The sequence below is a fragment of the Lasioglossum baleicum genome, chromosome 4 (assembly GCF_051020765.1).
Source record: "Lasioglossum baleicum chromosome 4, iyLasBale1, whole genome shotgun sequence".
In the NCBI taxonomy this organism is placed as follows: Eukaryota; Metazoa; Arthropoda; class Insecta; order Hymenoptera; family Halictidae; genus Lasioglossum; species Lasioglossum baleicum.
In genome coordinates this window covers 8,884,911-8,902,272 of record NC_134932.1, presented here as the reverse complement: position 1 = coordinate 8,902,272, position 17,362 = coordinate 8,884,911, and the positions used below count along the sequence as shown (strand labels likewise).

General features: G+C 40.5%; 2 protein-coding genes across 9 annotated transcripts; one reads left to right on the top strand and one right to left on the bottom strand.

The window, feature by feature from the left end:
- Window positions 1-819: 819 nt before the first annotated feature.
- Window positions 820-15,205, top strand: Atp7 (copper-transporting ATPase 1). 6 transcript variants are annotated; one of them, XM_076422324.1, is made up of 15 exons: window positions 820-959; window positions 1,781-1,850; window positions 1,935-1,989; window positions 7,650-8,077; window positions 8,159-8,457; window positions 8,806-9,027; window positions 9,092-9,321; window positions 9,627-9,816; window positions 9,893-10,126; window positions 10,395-11,265; window positions 11,806-12,392; window positions 12,466-12,669; window positions 12,738-12,958; window positions 13,034-13,198; window positions 14,459-15,205. In XM_076422324.1, the coding sequence occupies exons 2-15, from the start codon at window positions 1,787-1,789 to the stop codon at window positions 14,589-14,591; spliced, it is 3,903 nt and encodes a 1,300-aa protein (XP_076278439.1). In that variant the 5' UTR covers window positions 820-959; window positions 1,781-1,786; the 3' UTR covers window positions 14,592-15,205. The 6 variants fall into 6 exon arrangements, with proteins under 6 accessions (XP_076278439.1, XP_076278440.1, XP_076278438.1 ...); XM_076422323.1 differs by lacking the exons at window positions 820-959; window positions 1,781-1,850; window positions 1,935-1,989 and adding an exon at window positions 4,601-4,752 and having other exon boundaries at window positions 14,459-14,594; window positions 14,668-15,205; XM_076422325.1 differs by lacking the exons at window positions 820-959; window positions 1,781-1,850; window positions 1,935-1,989 and adding an exon at window positions 3,100-3,228.
- LOC143208178 (uncharacterized) lies at window positions 12,484-17,346 on the bottom strand. Of its 3 annotated transcripts, XM_076422338.1 has the most exons (3): window positions 17,000-17,346; window positions 16,811-16,916; window positions 12,484-16,750 (listed from the first exon to the last, which is right to left on the bottom strand). In XM_076422338.1, the coding sequence occupies exons 2-3, from the start codon at window positions 16,907-16,909 to the stop codon at window positions 15,713-15,715; spliced, it is 1,137 nt and encodes a 378-aa protein (XP_076278453.1). In that variant the 5' UTR covers window positions 16,910-16,916; window positions 17,000-17,346; the 3' UTR covers window positions 12,484-15,712. The 3 variants fall into 3 exon arrangements, with proteins under 3 accessions (XP_076278453.1, XP_076278452.1, XP_076278451.1); XM_076422337.1 differs by having other exon boundaries at window positions 16,811-17,346; XM_076422336.1 differs by having other exon boundaries at window positions 12,484-16,916.
- Between the last annotated feature and the right edge of the window lie 16 nt (window positions 17,347-17,362).

Here is a 17,362-nt window from a genome sequence, read left to right as displayed (position 1 = left end):
CACATCAAGTTCTGACCTTAAATTACACTTTCCACAGCCTATATACTATATAGAGTAGACTCAGTCTAGAAAGAAACGTTCAAACTCGATACATAATCACTGATAATCACTGATAATCACTGATAATCACTTTCGAGAAATCGATAAAGATAATTTGAAATAATGTTATAATCGCTACAAATACTTGAAAATGAATGTGCATGACATTTACTGATAAGTAGTCTGCTGTGTAAACTCGAATAAAATAAAATCTGATTTTCCGTGGTAGTAGCCTTTGTATTTAGAACTGAAATAAATTCAAATCGTACTAATAAATTCTGTCATATTTTCTATCCTAGTATTTCTTGAAAATATTCAACAACCATAATTACATAAAGATCCACATGGATTCGATCAGTATGGATAATAAAGATCAATATGGATAATAAAGATCAGTATGGATTCAATCATTCTCGATTCGGAGCATGACAGATCTGTCTTTTGGTTGTACGCGCCTATTGTGCGCTCGTATGTGTGTATGTGACTCGTCAATACCTTGATACCTTGTATGTATTATGTATAATCTGTTTCCGTCTGGTTTCGATCCTTTCATCTGACTCATCTAAATTTCCAAATTATTTAGACAGCGTAACATAATGACATCTTCGCGGCTGGTTTTTTAACGATTTTCGATAAGGATACTCGAGATAACAAAACGAGAGGAAAGTTTTTTTTAACCTAATTTATGACTCCGAATCTCGTTGTCAGTCCTCGATGACTGTACGTGCAAATGCTTGTTGCCCGAGGAGTTCGGAGCAGAGTGTATATCGACGATTGTTATTGTGATCGAACGAGTAAGAAAATTTTGCGAGCGATGTATCGTTCCTCGTCGGTCCAAGTTTCGTGCGAATCAGTGAACAGATCGGAACTCCTGCCAAATTGTTTACATTGATGAAAATACTCGACTCGATCCGCAACTGGTATGTATTCTCTTTGTTACAATTTTTCCCTGATTCGATATCACTCTTAGACACTCATCAACACTCGTGTTAATCTTATTTTCACAGTTGTTGTTGACTGGCGCTCGCGTGCTCCATATCAACGAACAATAGCGAACTAAAAACGTCTATGCTCGATTTAAGGGGGTAGACTCGTTTCCAGGACTACAAAGGTGCAGGATTTTCAGTAGTCGAAAGCGCTAGATAAAAGATTAATCTAGACCGCCGTTTCCCTCAGAAGTCCTATTTTTATGTTTACCAGACATAATTGGCATTATTCAGAAGCATACAGCTGCGCATGTAGCTATTTTCATAAAGCTGCAGCAGCTATATGCTACCAAATGATGCAAATTACGCTAAAACAGATGAAAGATCAATCTAGACCACTGTCTCCCTGAAAAGTCCTATTTTTATGTTGACGAGGTATAACTTCTAGCTGTTGTGGCTTTATGATAACCACATGCGGCCGAATAATGAAACTTACGCTTCGTAGACGTAAAAATAGAACTTTTGAGGGCAACTAGAAAATCCCATCTTTGCATTATCGAGAAATGAGAAACTGGAAACGAGACTACCCCCTTAATTCGGAACTCGAGTAGCGGGCTTTGCTTCCATATATTTTTCTCATTTGTTTCACAATGCCAGGTAGAGGTAAATGGATTGATGTATACTGATACTTTGTTGATCAACTATCCCGTTCCTGCTTTGACTTTTGAATATTCACAAAGCAATAGTTAATGAAGCACCCTCTCTCTTTGAAATGTTAAATAATATTCTTATCTGTTTGTGTTTCTATTTTACAGGGAAAAATGGAAGCGGTGGACACAAAGGAACTGGCAAAAGATAATTACCAACTAAATGAAATAAATACAGGTATTTGAATATACTGTGAATATTTTAAAGAAATCAAGACCCGTGAAACTTTGTTTCGTTTCTATAGCAACATCTGTGTTTCAGGACAGAAGGATAGGCTAACAAAAGCTAGCCCAGAAGCATTATCGACAAACATTCGGTGAGTGTCTTCCTGCTGCTAGTATCGATACATTGGAGCACAATTGGTATTACCACTTTGACTAGGTGATGTATTATATGTAGTAATTTGTAGCAAGAACGCTGCGATATGTTGCAATACACAGTGGTTGTAAAAAGCTGAAGCTGACCCCCCCCCTTCACAGCTCCGTTATATACCCTCCCACAAAAAGTTAATAATATCAGAATGCATACTATTTCTCGCTGCGAATAACGATGTGAATTCAAGGTGGTAATATCATGTGAAACACAGAGTGTCTCAGCTAAATGAGATTAGGATCATTTCAAAAGACATCGGTGAAATCTTGAAGTGAAGAATGAGTGGTACAATTTTGTTCCCAGAAACTTGTTCCTACGTTTATAAATAAGGTAGACAATTAAACGACTTTATATGGCTGCGACACACTGTATGTGTACTATCGGTTACTAGCAACTGCTATCGGCTATTGGTAATTGCCTCGTTATCGATAATCAGCGAAGGTCGGACAGTCTTGCCAGGAGAAGTTCGAACGTTTCCGACTAGTACGCCGGGGATGTCTGTAGAAAAATCGTGTTTAATTAACGCGGTCGCGTTAACACCTGTATAGGACAACACACGGAGTAAGAGCGCGTAGACACATGTATTCGATTCGAATCGAATGCAGGACAGAAATTCTCGGTCGGCCCCGTGTTTTCGAAATCGTGCGCGCACGCACATCGACACACCGGGAGAAGAACGAGGAAAACAGAGGAACTTTATCGGTCGATCAATCGGCATTTCAAACACCGGTAGTATTTCCTAATCAAACAAGCAAGCGGTTATAGATCGATTTTCGAAATACGATCTTCCTGTTAATCGTCGCTGCCGAGCTGCCGCGCTGTGCACCCCCAGCTTTTCATTTGAGCGCGGTGCGCACGGTGCAGTGCGATTTTCTCTGGGCAATCGTATCATAAAGAAGTTGTTTGCAACAGTGTAAACCGCGCGGCGTTTTCGCGTTTATGCCACCGAAAATCTTCGCCGTGTTTACGCAAACTCGCGTCTTTATCGTTTTATTTTTATAAGCCGCCGATGTGCGAAATTGCTGTTTAATGTGCCCGACGTGCGTGTAATCGTAACCGACAAACGCACTGTACGCGTTCAGATCGTCGAACACGCTATGAACGCCAAACCCGTTCGTAATATGATGCAGCAGTTCTATTCCACTTGGAACTATAAGCTCCTGACTCCTGCACGAAATTTAGGGTAAGTCTACCTCATCGTAACTGTTCTTAACCCTTTGCACTCGGAGCTATTTTAACTGGAACATTAAACATTTCTTCCGATTTAGAATATTTCTATGAAATTGGTATAAAATACCTCATACAATACCTAAATGTTCAGTAATGGATTAGTAGACTGTGGATCTTTATGCATTTATAGTATCTGAAAATTTTCCAAAAATGCTGGAACGCAAAATTCAATAAAATTTGGTATGATTTTTATTTATTCCAGATCTACAAAGGCTACTACCACTGAAAATAAGATTTTACTTAATTCCACTTTCTTCAAAGCCTACAAAAATTGAAAATTGCATAAACATCCGCAGTCTATTGATTAGGTACCGATATACTTAATAATGTAAACAATATTTTGAATAATGGTACAGCAATGTTTAGTGGTGCCTCAGAGGGGACAACCGAGTGTGAAGGGTTAACGACGAGCTGTCGAAGCGTTTCTTTGAATTTCTCTGCGCCGCCGGAGATTATTTGCGAGTCGATCGAACGAGAAGATAACGCCGCGCAAATCCTGTCTCGTCTATTACTATATATACACGTATATGTATAGTATACAGCACGCATAACTGGAGCACTCCTTTCTCCCTCGTCCACGCGATATACCGTTCGAAACCGTTCTCTTAGGTGTAACTAGTCCCGCCGAAACGTCTGTTTCCGCGAGCAGTTGCTGCCGCTCGAACGTGTCGTTCGCTCTTTTCGTTTCGTGTCTCGAGAGATCAAAGTGTTTCGCACAGGACGGAGAAAGGGAGATTCCGACGAGTCATGGTGTTGGTTAATAGCTCAGTGCTGGTCCACTTCCGAAAAATATAGCCGTACCGTACCTTCTTATCGCACCTCGTGTATATGGACGTGCGTATCCGTTCAAGAGACATTTTTATCGAAACTACACCTTCTAACAGGTATCTTAAAAATCCTAAAGTAAACGGTAGTTGATACGTCAACGATTCAAGTAAATTTATTTAACGCGCGAAGACAGCGTCGAGAAACAACAGGATTTGTAGAACGAACTAATACTATCGATCGTGCGCGACGGCGAGGCTCAACAGGTAGTTGAACGCCGGGCAAAGTTGACGGAGAGAAACCGACATCGTGATTCGATAAGAATCCGTGGAAAAGATCGCAACACCGAGAAAACAAGATGCGAGAACAATGCCACGTCGAGCGAAACGAATAAATACAGAACAGCAGGGTCTGCTGAACACGCGAAGGACAGTTTACTGTGTTTTAAAGATCCGATAAGGAGACTTTAGAGATTTGGGTCCACGGTGTTTGCCTGTTTGTGATACAGTCTCCTCTTTCCTTTTCTTTCTCTCGACGTTCAGTCGAATGTATCTGCGCCGATGGATCGAACTAGGATCTCGAGCTACGTCCTGCCCATCGTGCACAGAGCGAAATCCGCGGGCCGAAATCTGCTAAATATCCGAAGAGGATCCTCTTCCTGGTCGCGGACTCGCAGCAACATCTATGACGAGGGCAACAGAAAACTGATCGGGTTAGTAGCCCATCCCCTAACTCCAGCTCACCTTGGAACAATTTGCGAAGGACACAGCTGCGATTCGTAGCGTAGTTTATCGAGAAACACTTTCCCAGAATTGTATTGAGAAACTCTGGATCACTGATTTCAACATGTTTCCTGGGATCTTTTATCTTTCTGGCTATTTCGAATCTATCCAGCAACCCCAGCTTCGATGTATGAACGTTCCCTTCGAGGCTAAACTGGTAGATGGGATGTTAAGCCTGTCTTTTATTCGAAAACTCTGGGGAAGAGAAAATCGTAATGAAAGTGTCGAAGGCAGAAAGTGTGACGGGGCATTCGTCGAGTCTTCTTTTCTTTTCCACGCGTGTCCCCGTTTCTTCAAAGGTAAAGGATGGTCAGAGATCGAGTGTAACGTTGCTGGTATGGGAAGAGTCATGGAACTTTTAATAGAACTGTCGATCGAAAGGCTTCCAAAGGGAAAGTGCGTTTCCGATTAGACCAGATCGATTCGAAAAGATAGCCGCACGCGCCAGCAGCAACGGCCGAGCGTTCTTGCGTATCGTGAAATGAAAAGTCGACTTCAGCTCCGTGTGCAAGCGAATTAGTGTCGTGAGCAAGGAAACTAGCCGAGCGCGCGGGCTGCTAAGCGATACGCGATTACTGGATTTATCAGTCGGTCGCCGATATCACTTCGTGTCGAGCACACGATCCGCGTCTGGTCGCGTCACGTTCGCCCCTCTTCACCGATCACGGGAAACTGCTTTCGATTAGCTTTTGCGAAACTCGCGATCGTCACGGTTCAAAACACTGTATGAAAATATCGCCGAAACCTTTTCCACCTCGATTACGTGTCTGATAACGAGAGCCCCCTGCGACCTGCGATCGCGTAATCGTTATCAATGACGTCGACGGAGCTCGTTCATCGCTTCCTAGGTGGCTGGTGGTGGTCCACGATCTTCCTCGACTCCGCGAGTCTTCGCGAAGCTATCGTCCTCGAAATATCTCCCCTATCAAAGTCACCCCTTTCCTCGTCGTCTTCCCTAACGTGGGCGTGATAGCCTGGCAATCAAATCCGGTTTAGGGCTGCTGGATAATCAGTCATCGTGCTCGAAACCCGCGGTAGTGCAACATCCAGCGATTTCACAATTAAATCGAACTATTACGAGTCTCGAAGCTTCTCCGACCTTTTTCTCGAGAATGTTCGACGATGATAAGCAGCCTTTGATGGAAAGATGGTATGTGACAACGGACGTATACTTTTTACACCGCCTTTAGGGTGAACAGGAAAATTTGCAATCGCTAGCGTAATTCAATTCTCTGTACTCACATTTGATTTACAATAATATCGAGCAAAGAGGAACCGGTATGTCGTTAAGTATGAAATTTGACAAATGTGTGTTTTATTTGTTAAGTTTTATACTGAACAACCTGATATTAGCGACGATCTTCTTCAAGAATTGAATACAAATTTGATAATTCTCTTAAAATATGGAACCATCTTTGGAAATAGAAATAGCCGACAATCAGAAGCGTCTCAGAGATATACAGCACAATATGGGACAGAGTCGGTGTTCGTCGAGACGCGATCGAATGATTTATTCCCAGTGTGTGCTTCTTGTATGTTCGGAGCTTAAGGGATCTAGCGCTCGATCGCCAAAAACCTTGAGCTCACCTATCGTCCCCGTTCATTGTCACGTGTTTAGAGAAACATTAGAGAACCACCTAAAATTCGATAAGGTACAGTGAACGTCGAGGCGACGAATTGTGTAAACTCTAACGATGACAGGCTGTTTAGCAACGATCGCAATACCGACAATGAACGTATGCGTTATATAAGCACGATAAATTGAAAAATATTTCCCCGTGCGATAAGGCCGGGTGAGCAGCTTGTTTTTATGCGAACGGGAAACCAAGCGGAAGAAACAAGAGTATAGCGGTGGCCGCTGGCATAATCTTGGCCGTCTGTTTACCCGGCAGTCTAGGCTGCACACCTGATCACATTTTCGGTTTTCGAACGGATAACGTGAATTTATAGCGAATTTATCAATGACCGAGAAGACGGGGGGTCGAAATTAGCGGTGGAAGGAAGCGAAAGCGTTTCCTCGATTGTTCTCTCTTGTTTTCGCGATAACATCCCGTCGCGCGTCGCACGGGAATGAATGAGAAAAAATCCTCGTATCGATTTATAACGAATGTATAATGCTTTTTAAATGTCCACTACATTCGAAAACGATAATGTTAATTAATGTTGTAAGCGTTCAAAGATCAACCTTTTTCATTTTGAACACTTAAGGATAACTTAAAAAGTAAGCAACAGATGGCTTGCAAATTTGATGTTAGCGATTAAGCTTTCAGACTTACATATCCGCAGGTTCTCACTTGTCGCTACTAATGTCAGTGATATCGATGCAAATGAATATCATATCTAATTACAACTTTAGAAGTCAGAGGTTACATCAAGGTCATGCTATTAATATGTCCAAACGCGTTTTAATGTCAACTAGAATACGGAAGGAAAGAAAATATATACATTTACAAGAGAAAAAATATCATTTGCAAAGCATTCACCTTGCGATATCATTTACATTTCATTAAAAACATTTGCTATGTAATAAAAACTAAAGGAGATGTTTAGATGACTTCATTTGGTGGACCACCCTATATATTTAAATTTTTCGTGAAGAAAATTCAAGTTTTCAATGAATAGAAAACATTAATGTCTCGCAATTAGTATCGTTTACGTGCTGCGCTCGATCGACGCGACGCTAAGGAAGCTAAGGAAGTGAGCGTTCGATAACGAGCGATTTTTTCTTTTCCTTGTGTGAGATACGTATGAGATCACTGATGATGCTCGTCACGACGCAACACGACGCGACGGGCAATATTCTCTAACGAGATTGCTTACTGCGCAGGGATGGCGACGACGAGGACGCCGGTTTCGAGGGCACGACGCATTTGGTCCGCGTGCCCCGCTCCCAGGAAGCTGCTTCGGAGGATTCCACGAATGCCGTCACGGTCAGGATTAATATCGAGGGTATGCGATGTCAGAGCTGCGTGAAGAACATCGAGGCGACCGTGGGCGGCAGACCAGATGTCCTGAAAGTGAGGGTGTTGCTTGAGGAGAAGGCTGGCTATATCGATTACAAGCCCGACCAGATCTCTGCCACCGAACTAGTCGAAGCCATAGAGGACATGGGGTTCGTCGCATCCCTTGACAATGGTCACACCAACTTGACGGACGTCGAGAAATCTGTTCAGCAGCCGATGGAGCCTTCGCTCAACTCTTGCAGCGTACACGTCGACGGCATGACTTGTATGTCTTGCGTGAAGACCATAACGGGTAAGACAGCTTCCTAAATCGACCCAATACTGTTTATACTTGCATTCGATTTGCTAATCTATTCATTTATCTTCCCCGTAGGTGTTTTATCAGAAATCGCCGGGATAAGGGAGGTAAACGTCAGTTTGGAGAACAAAGAGGCGACGGTTGTGTATAACGGAAGTGAATTAACAGTGGAGAAAATAGTAGAGAGTATAGAAGACATGGGCTTCAACGCGTTCGCGAAAGAGTTGAACGGCAGGGTCCTCGCGACGGTGACGGACACAATGTTGAAGAACAATAACGCGACGAACGGAGATGTTCCGCCGGTGCTGCAAATCAACGGCGCCGGGGACGTGAAAGTGCAATTGCAGCTGGCGAAATGTTATCTGCACGTAGCGGTAAATATTCTATACGCGTGCCGGCTATGCGAAAGATCATTCTTGGATAGACTCATAGGTCCTTTGTTAACGCTTGTACCCATCGCCAGTTTATTAACACTTTCAGTGCCCACTCAGCAACGAAATCAAAGTTGAGTTGTTAAGATTATAATACCGAAAGTACTGTTTCAACTTTCTCGCATGCTGCAGATCATAATTTATTTACAAATCTGGACAGATGGCAGTGTCACTGAAAGTGTTAACAGGATCCTCAAATTCGCGTAATCTCGATCGCTTTGATATACCGTGTTACCGCGTTGCTGAGCTGTGTTCTTGCTTTGACGGCGAGTGTCGATTCGTTTTCCAAAGGGAATGACCTGCGCTTCCTGTGTTGCTGCCATAGAGAAACACTGTAAAAAATTGTACGGCGTGAACAGCATCTTGGTGGCGTTGATGGCTGCCAAAGCAGAGATCATGTACGATCCGGATAAAATTCGGGCGGTCGACATTGCTTCCAGTATATCCGAGTTGGGCTTCCCTGCCACTTTGATCGAGGAATCGGGGAGCGGAGAGGGAGAGATCGAGTTGAAGGTAAGTTTCCTGTCGCTTTCGAAGAACACCGAGCAATTTACCGAACATGTTCGACTTTAATTAGATCGCCGGCATGACGTGCACATCTTGCGTGAACAAAATAGAGACGACCGTGAAGAAGCTCCCAGGTGTTCGTTTAGCGGTGGTCGCGTTAGCGACTCAGCGAGGTAAATTCAAGTACGACGTGGAGCAGATTGGTCTCAGGGACATCGTCGAGTGCATCAACCAGATTGGTTTCACCGCGACCGTGGTCGGTAATAAGGATAAAGAGAACAGAGACTACTTAGATCACAGGTGAGCATTACATTTTCAACTGATTGTGCGACCTACAGTCACTCGCATAGTCATTTATTACAGTCATTCCATGCCAAATCGATCACTTTCTGACCGTATAGCGGCGCGCACGACTCACCTACTTTTCGATCAAATGAAAAGTAATCGATTTGGCATGAAATGACCCATTAATATTCAGACACTCTTAAAAAGACGATAACTTTTTAAATATCGAACCATCCGACTTGGATAGAATGATTACGATTATAATTATTTATTTACGATATTAAAAAACTTATTTTATGTCTGCCTTCGTTTTCCCACAGAGAAGAAATAAACAAATGGAGGGGCGCGTTTCTGGTATCCTTAATATTCGGCATACCGTGCATGTTGGCCATGACGTACTTCATGGTGGTCATGTCTGTCGGCGAAAAGTCGCACGAGGACATGTGCTGCGTGGTGCCCGGTGTTTCGTGGGAGAACTTGATACTTTTTATATTCTCTACTCCGGTGCAGGTAATCGTCAATCCTAGTCGTGATCCTAGAAGAACCGGTTAAAGATCCTTTATTAATTCGATCATAATGTTTGCAGTTTTTCGGAGGCTGGCACTTTTACGTCCAAGCCTACAAAGCTCTGAAGCATGGCACGACGAACATGGATGTTCTAATTTCCATGACCACTACGATATCTTATCTGTATTCGGTCGCCGTGCTTGTCGCGGCCATGATCATGCAAGCGCACGTCAGTCCTCAAACGTTCTTCGACACCCCGCCAATGCTACTAGTCTTCATTAGCTTAGGAAGATGGCTGGAACATGTCGCAAAGGTACATACTGACAACGGACATATAATAGACTGCGGATCTTTATGCATTTATGGCTTATGAAAATGTTCAAAAAACGCTAGAATATAAAATTCGATAGAATTTATTAAGATTTTTATTCGTTTTGGAACTGTAAAGGCTGTTCCCATTAAAAATAGGATTTTATTTAGGCCACTTTCTTAAAATTTGTCTATAGAAATTGAAAATGTTCATTAATTATGCTGAGCGACTGATTCATAAACAATTTCTAACGAAAGTACAATCGTTTCAGGGCAAAACCTCGGAAGCATTGTCAAAGTTGTTGTCCTTGAAAGCAACGGACGCGGTCCTGGTTACCCTAGGCCCGAACAACGAGATTCTATCCGAACGCCTGATCAGTATAGACCTGGTGCAGCGCGGAGACGTGTTGAAGGTGGTTCAAGGTGCCAAAGTCCCCGTCGACGGCCGAGTTCTCACGGGACACTCGACCTGCGACGAAAGTCTGATTACTGGGGAAAGTATGCCGGTGCCAAAGAAGAAGGGTTCGGTGGTGATCGGTGGTTCGATCAATCAGAACGGACCATTGTTGATCACCGCGACGCACACGGGCGAGCACACGACGCTCGCGCAGATCGTCCGTCTAGTTGAAGAGGCGCAAACGAATAAAGCGCCTATCCAGCATTTGGCTGATAAGATTGCTGGCTACTTTATCCCTATGGTTATTGTCGTCTCTATAGTCACTCTAATTATTTGGATAATAGTAGGATATGTAAATATAGAGAAGCTGCCAATCTCGCACAACGATCAGATCAAAAAGCACGGCATGAACAGGGAGGAGATCATATTCCAGTACGCTTTTCGAAGCGCTTTATCGGTGTTGGCGATCGCCTGTCCATGTGCGTTAGGTTTGGCCACGCCTACCGCCGTTATGGTCGGTACCGGGGTCGGTGCATTGAACGGCATTTTGATCAAGGGTGCCGAGCCCTTGGAGAATGCGCACAAAATCAAATGTATCGTGTTCGATAAGACCGGCACGATCACGCACGGTGTTCCGATGGTCACGAAGATCGGTTTGTTTGTGGACGAGAAAGTCTGCTCCTTGGCGAAGTTCTTAGTTATCGTTTGCACGGCCGAAACCAACAGCGAGCACCCGATCGCGTCCGGTAAGTATTCTTCGAGCCGACTCGTCTTTGTCCGATGTCGCACAAAACTCTGTGGTTGTCAGGAAGAACGCCTCATGTCACATACTTTCACTTTCGAGATATTGCCGTTTAAAGTTTTGATCACTAATGCTTTGACATAGAACATCGGTTACATTGCATTATTTTTGAGCCTTTCGAATTTATTTTCATGACTTTTTTTCTGGTACATATATGAATCCTATACTACAAAGTTCAATCAATGTTATTAATGCATAAACTCAAATTTTCTGAAATTGTGACATGCGGCGTTTTCCTGGCAACCACAGATATTGCCGTTTAAAGTTTTGATCACTAATGCTTTGTCATAGAACATCGGTTACATTGCATTATTTTTTGAGCCTTCCGAATTTGTTTTCATGACTTTCTTCTGGTAAATACGTAAATCCTATATACTATAAAACTCATTAATGCATGAACTAAATTTTTTCGAAATTGTGACATGCGGCGTTATTCCTTACAACCACAGAACTATCCGCTATATTCTTGCCGTTTTTCTTTCAGCAATCGTTCGCTTCGTGAAGGACACGATCGGCACGGAATCCACCGGAAACTGTACAAACTTCCAGGCAGTCGCCGGCTGCGGTCTCAAGTGCAAAGTGTCCCACATCTCGAACACGTTGGCCGAAGCCGTCAGATCCGAGAAAATGATCAACTATGTGAATCACACGCGGACGATGTCTTCCGGAACGTACAATTTGAACAGCGTGCCGATCGACGTCGTATCAATCGCGAGCGCGACTCAAGAGAGGCAGAATCTGAACTTGGAATTATTGTTGAGCCCCGACTCGCATGGCGACCAAGCCGACATGGAGGGCGAGTACGAGATATGCATCGGCAACAGAGAATGGATGCGACGAAACGGCGTGAACATACCTCAGGAGGTAGAAACGCGGATGACCACCGAAGAAGAGTTCGGTCACACCGCGGTCTTGGCTGCGGTGAATAACGTTTTAATGGCTATGATTAGCGTGGCCGATACGGTTAAGCCGGAAGCCCATTTGGCGATTTACACGCTGAAGAAAATGGGCTTAGAAGTGATACTTTTGACTGGGGATAACAGGAAGACTGCCGCTTCGATAGCTAGACAGGTAAATCGATGGAAACTTCACTGTTCGATGTTGTATGAATGAATTATGATTAATGCGCTTTTGAAACGATCAGGTTGGTATCACCAGAGTATTCGCAGAGGTGTTACCCTCGCATAAGGTTGCAAAAATTCAACGACTGCAAGACCAAGGCTGGAGGGTTGCGATGGTAGGAGATGGCGTTAACGATAGTCCTGCTCTTGCTCAATCGGACGTTGGTATCGCGATAGCTTCTGGTACGGATGTTGCCGTAGAAGCTGCCGACGTGGTACTCATGAGGGTAAGCTATAGAAATCTTTATTTCAATTACTATTCGATATGCAGACTAATGCGTTGAAATTCCTGTAGAACGATCTTTTGGATGTGATCGCGTGTCTGGATCTATCGAGGAAAACGGTTCGTCGGATAAGGCTGAATTTCTTGTTCGCCAGTATTTACAATTTATTGGGGATTCCAATAGCAGCTGGGATATTTAGCTCTTTTGGATTCTTCTTGCAACCCTGGATGTCTTCGGCGGCCATGGCTTTAAGTTCCGTATCCGTTGTGGGAAGTTCTCTGCTGTTGAAATTGTAAGCATATAGTAACTATATAGTAACTATATGAAAGAACAAAGTTTGATCTTTTTTTTTATGTTTATCTGCTAGATATCGAAAACCAACGAAAGCCAATCTGGAGACCGCAGAGTATTTAACAGCGATGCGCGCTCATTCCACGGCAAGGATGATCGATCTCGACACGATTTCCCTTCATCGTGGTTTGGATGATTCCGTAATGCCGATCATGCACAGATCTGCCTCGACGTTGTCCAGGTATGCAAACACGACTACTATGCTTTCAAAATATGTACGGAATTGTAATAATCCCACTGCTTGACGAAGTTACAGTAAAACGATTGGAACGCCAACGTTATCTCTTTAATTGTAATTAATGATAAGGTGTCGGCTTTATTTGATCTTTTTCGCTTGTTTTTTTTTTCTCTCTTCATTTGTGTTCTCGATACTGTATCATATTGTACTAACAGACCGGTAAAAAAAAAGATCGTTCGTTGATGTATCGCTAATCAAAGAGTGTATATAGAATTACTAACTTGATTCTAACGTGATTAACAATTTAAATAGCACATGTTCTCTCTTGTTATCGAGGTTTATGCTTTGCGTGCAAATGAAACAGGCTGTGAACTTAAAACTGGCTCTGCCGAAATAATACTTGTAACGTAATAGAAACCTAATAAAAGACTGATTGTGAATGAAAAATTTGAATCGGGTTCGAGGTAATATCTTTAAACATACAATGTTTTGATGAATTGTAAATAATTTCAAGGAAAAGATTTATACAACAGTGTTTTTTGAATCTTAATGAATTGTATATACATTATATATTTGTATTAAATGTAAATAGATACTGTGATGTCGAAAAAGAAAGAAACTCTTAATTTGTGTTGTATACCCCCTTTCAATTATGTGTAAAAGATAGTGTCCAAAATGATTCCGAACGTTCCAGCAGTCGGCACAGTACATGTGAATAAAACATCTTTCATCTTTACAAGTTTGTTCTTCGAAAACTTCCTTTTCACTCTACATATTGTACAAACAATAAGTTTTCTCAATAAACACTAATCATTTTTTAAATAGATACATTGCGTGCTAGACATGTGACCCCATCCTGAAGATAAGCATCCGTTTCTGGTTATTGGTTTGTATATTCTTCCGCATGTCTGTGCAACATTTATTTTTCGTTATAAACGTATGAGATGTTATTTTAAAAACAAGTAGTTAATTGTAAGAGATTTCCATGTGTATATTTTCTTTTTTACACTATTTGAACATCGCAGACGCTTTATTTGCTTCCAGCTGGTAGTATTGATGTTTAAAGTAGGCTGTGATTAATTCATGTACATAGTTTAATGGAATCTGTAGAAAATATGGTGTAGGTGCACAGTATTCAAATATTAAAACTGAACTGTCTTTTATTGTGAAGAAGGTAATACATATTTGATATCCACCTATCGGTGCTTCAATTGTTTTGTATTCGGTTTAACCATTATTTTGTATAAACAAATCACATTACAGATTGTTCAGAAGATCTAAAGACGATGTAGAGGGACGACTTCTTAGTGAGGATGTAGACGAAATCGATTTAGTAACGGATTTCTCCGGTTATCGCAAAAACCCAAAGGACCGTACAGACATAACGCCTCTATAACTTGTAAGAACATGTTCTATAAATATTTGACCTATACATACATATTTTCTTTGGCAATAACTTACGAAACGTACAGTTTCAGATATACAGAGTGAGCTGATAAGAACTATTATTTAAAATAACTCGTTTTTTATTGTTTATGTCAAGAAATATTTTAAATACATTTTTTGATAGCACTGGGAAAAGACAAGTTAGTCTAGTTAGAAGTTCCTGTCGACTTACTCTGTGGAATATGTAATTTTTTTAATACTTAGGGCCAAAAGCGCGACTGTTGCAAAAAACGAGAATGGTACTTTTATACAGTAAAATAATTCATCTCTTTTATGTGGTCTACGTCATTACGAATATTGTGATATTTATATCTCTTTGGTTTTTTAGAAAGAAATTTCGTTATATAATTTTCTATATTTCGCTATACTTTTGTACTTAATGGAGTTTAAATTAAACGAAATGTAGTTATTAGTTTGTATAGTTGAAAGATCTTGTTATATTTAAATACACAGGAAAGTATTTTGAACGATGTCATACAAGTTAAAAGTTTATGGGGAACCGTGCATTGGTCCAAATACATACATAAGACATGAAGTACCCACAAAGCTTAGCGCAACGTAACATGTATCGTTTGCTATAAATACATAGTAATATATAGATTTTTTACAGTTATCTAAATTTTAGTTAACAAGAACCTTAAATACATTATTTGCAAGTAAAAATGATACGACTGACGAATATGTTTACATAACCATGATCGATTGTACTTTTCATCCATTGTAAATGTCTTTTACAGTAAGAACATCATTTTTCATAAAGATCTAATCCAACGTTTTTATAACCAAAAATAAGTATTTGCGTACAGCATCTTTTACATGATCATGTTAATTTGTTTTGTGTTAAGAATTTAGTATACATATACACATATGTTTAATATATTTTTTATCTTCCCAAAAGGAAACTATTAAACTTATGTATATACTTCTATTTTTAAAACTGTATATTAATGTATAGTAAATATTTTATACATTCAAATACTACGATAAACTTATTTTAATTAATTTACTAACTTTCTATATCCTTGCAAAATCTTAAAAAAATAAATGTAATATTAAAATACCTTAAAAATACTAGTTAATAATATCCGTAAAAGATGAAAGAAACGATATAGGGTCTGAAAAATTATTCGACGCAACCGACGAGGCTGAAGTATTAGTATTGATATCTTGATGCATGCAGTCGTTATAATTAATAGTAGTGGCGAGATCCAAATTTTCATTATTCATTGGAGGATAATTTGTATTCGGACTATGCATATTCCAAACATGTGGTTCCACATGATTCTTTACACCGTACTGCCATTCAGAATTATTAGTTTCAGGAATATAGTCTGAATTTTCGCTTCTCCATAATTGATAATTGTCGTTCCTATTTGGTAAAGACATATTGCTGTCCCAATTTTTTTCTTGAAAATTGTTAGAAATATTTAAATTCCATGGCTGATCAATATATTGCATTGTGTTGTCGTATTTTTGTGAACTTTCACCAACATTTTGAAAATGTTCATATTGAGCGTTATAAGGGAAAGTGTTGTTTTCAAATTCAAAATCATTATTTGCTTCTGGAAAAATATTTTCCGTGTTTGCTGAACCACTTGGAAAATAATCATAGATTTCATTGGTATGGTTTTCTGGATGTTTGTACGTATTGTATTTGAAATTCTGTTGATTTCCATTAGCATTATTGTAATACAAATTATCGAATGTATCTTCATTGTCTCTACAGTTTAAATACTGTGTATCGACAGTAGGTGTACATCTTGCCTCGTTATAAAAATTGTCTCCGTAATTAATTCTATTCTGTTGATTATTTAGGAAAGTGGTATGAAATGGCAAATTTTTATTCGCTTCGAAATGTCCATCCAACTTGTACTTCATAAACAATATTCTCAACTCGTTTTGTGTCAGTGTTGGAAAATGCGAAGACTCTTTTAAAATCATATTTAATCGTTCAAATTGGCATTCGTAAGAATTGTTATTACGTTCCGCCAATACATTGGCATTCTCAGATGTCTGTTTATTTTCTATGTCTGCGGGTTTCACTTTTTCTTTCAAGTCTATCTTTTGGCATTGCGGCGAAGTGATACATTTCACTTTCCTTTTAATAATCTGCAAATGAATTAGTTCATGTTTTGGACTGTTGCAATTCCAAATATTTTTATATCTTACCAAGGTGTTGTCATTTTGCAGGGAGCTGTCACCATTTCTTGCTTTCTTATTTTTACCGACCGGTGCCGATTCCTCGAATTCTCTCTTTCCTCTAATCATGTTGCATCTAAATTGACAAAATTAAAAGATCAGTACGGGTGTACAGATTCCAATAACTGATGAAAAATACTTTCATTTGAAAATAGTTACCAAGTTCTGCAATGTGCATACAAATATACTGTGAATGAGGAAACTGCGAGGAAAAGTTGTTAACAATTTTTCAAAGTGCATTAATCAGAAACGACGAAGTATTTTTCTGTAAGACTTTTCCTTTGTGCCACGATCTTTTCCCTTCAGAAACCACTCGTCGTCTGCACCCCACAATGACCCACGTGAGAGTCACCACTGACACCACTTCACGCTGGCATATTTATTTTCTTAACCGATCGTCGCTCTCTCTTTTCTCGTCCATGCTGATAAAGCGCGTTCGAAATAAATGAAGTAAATATTGATATTTGAGATCGTTCAAGATTTACCAAAATTATATAGTAACATTCCATCGATGTTTTGCTA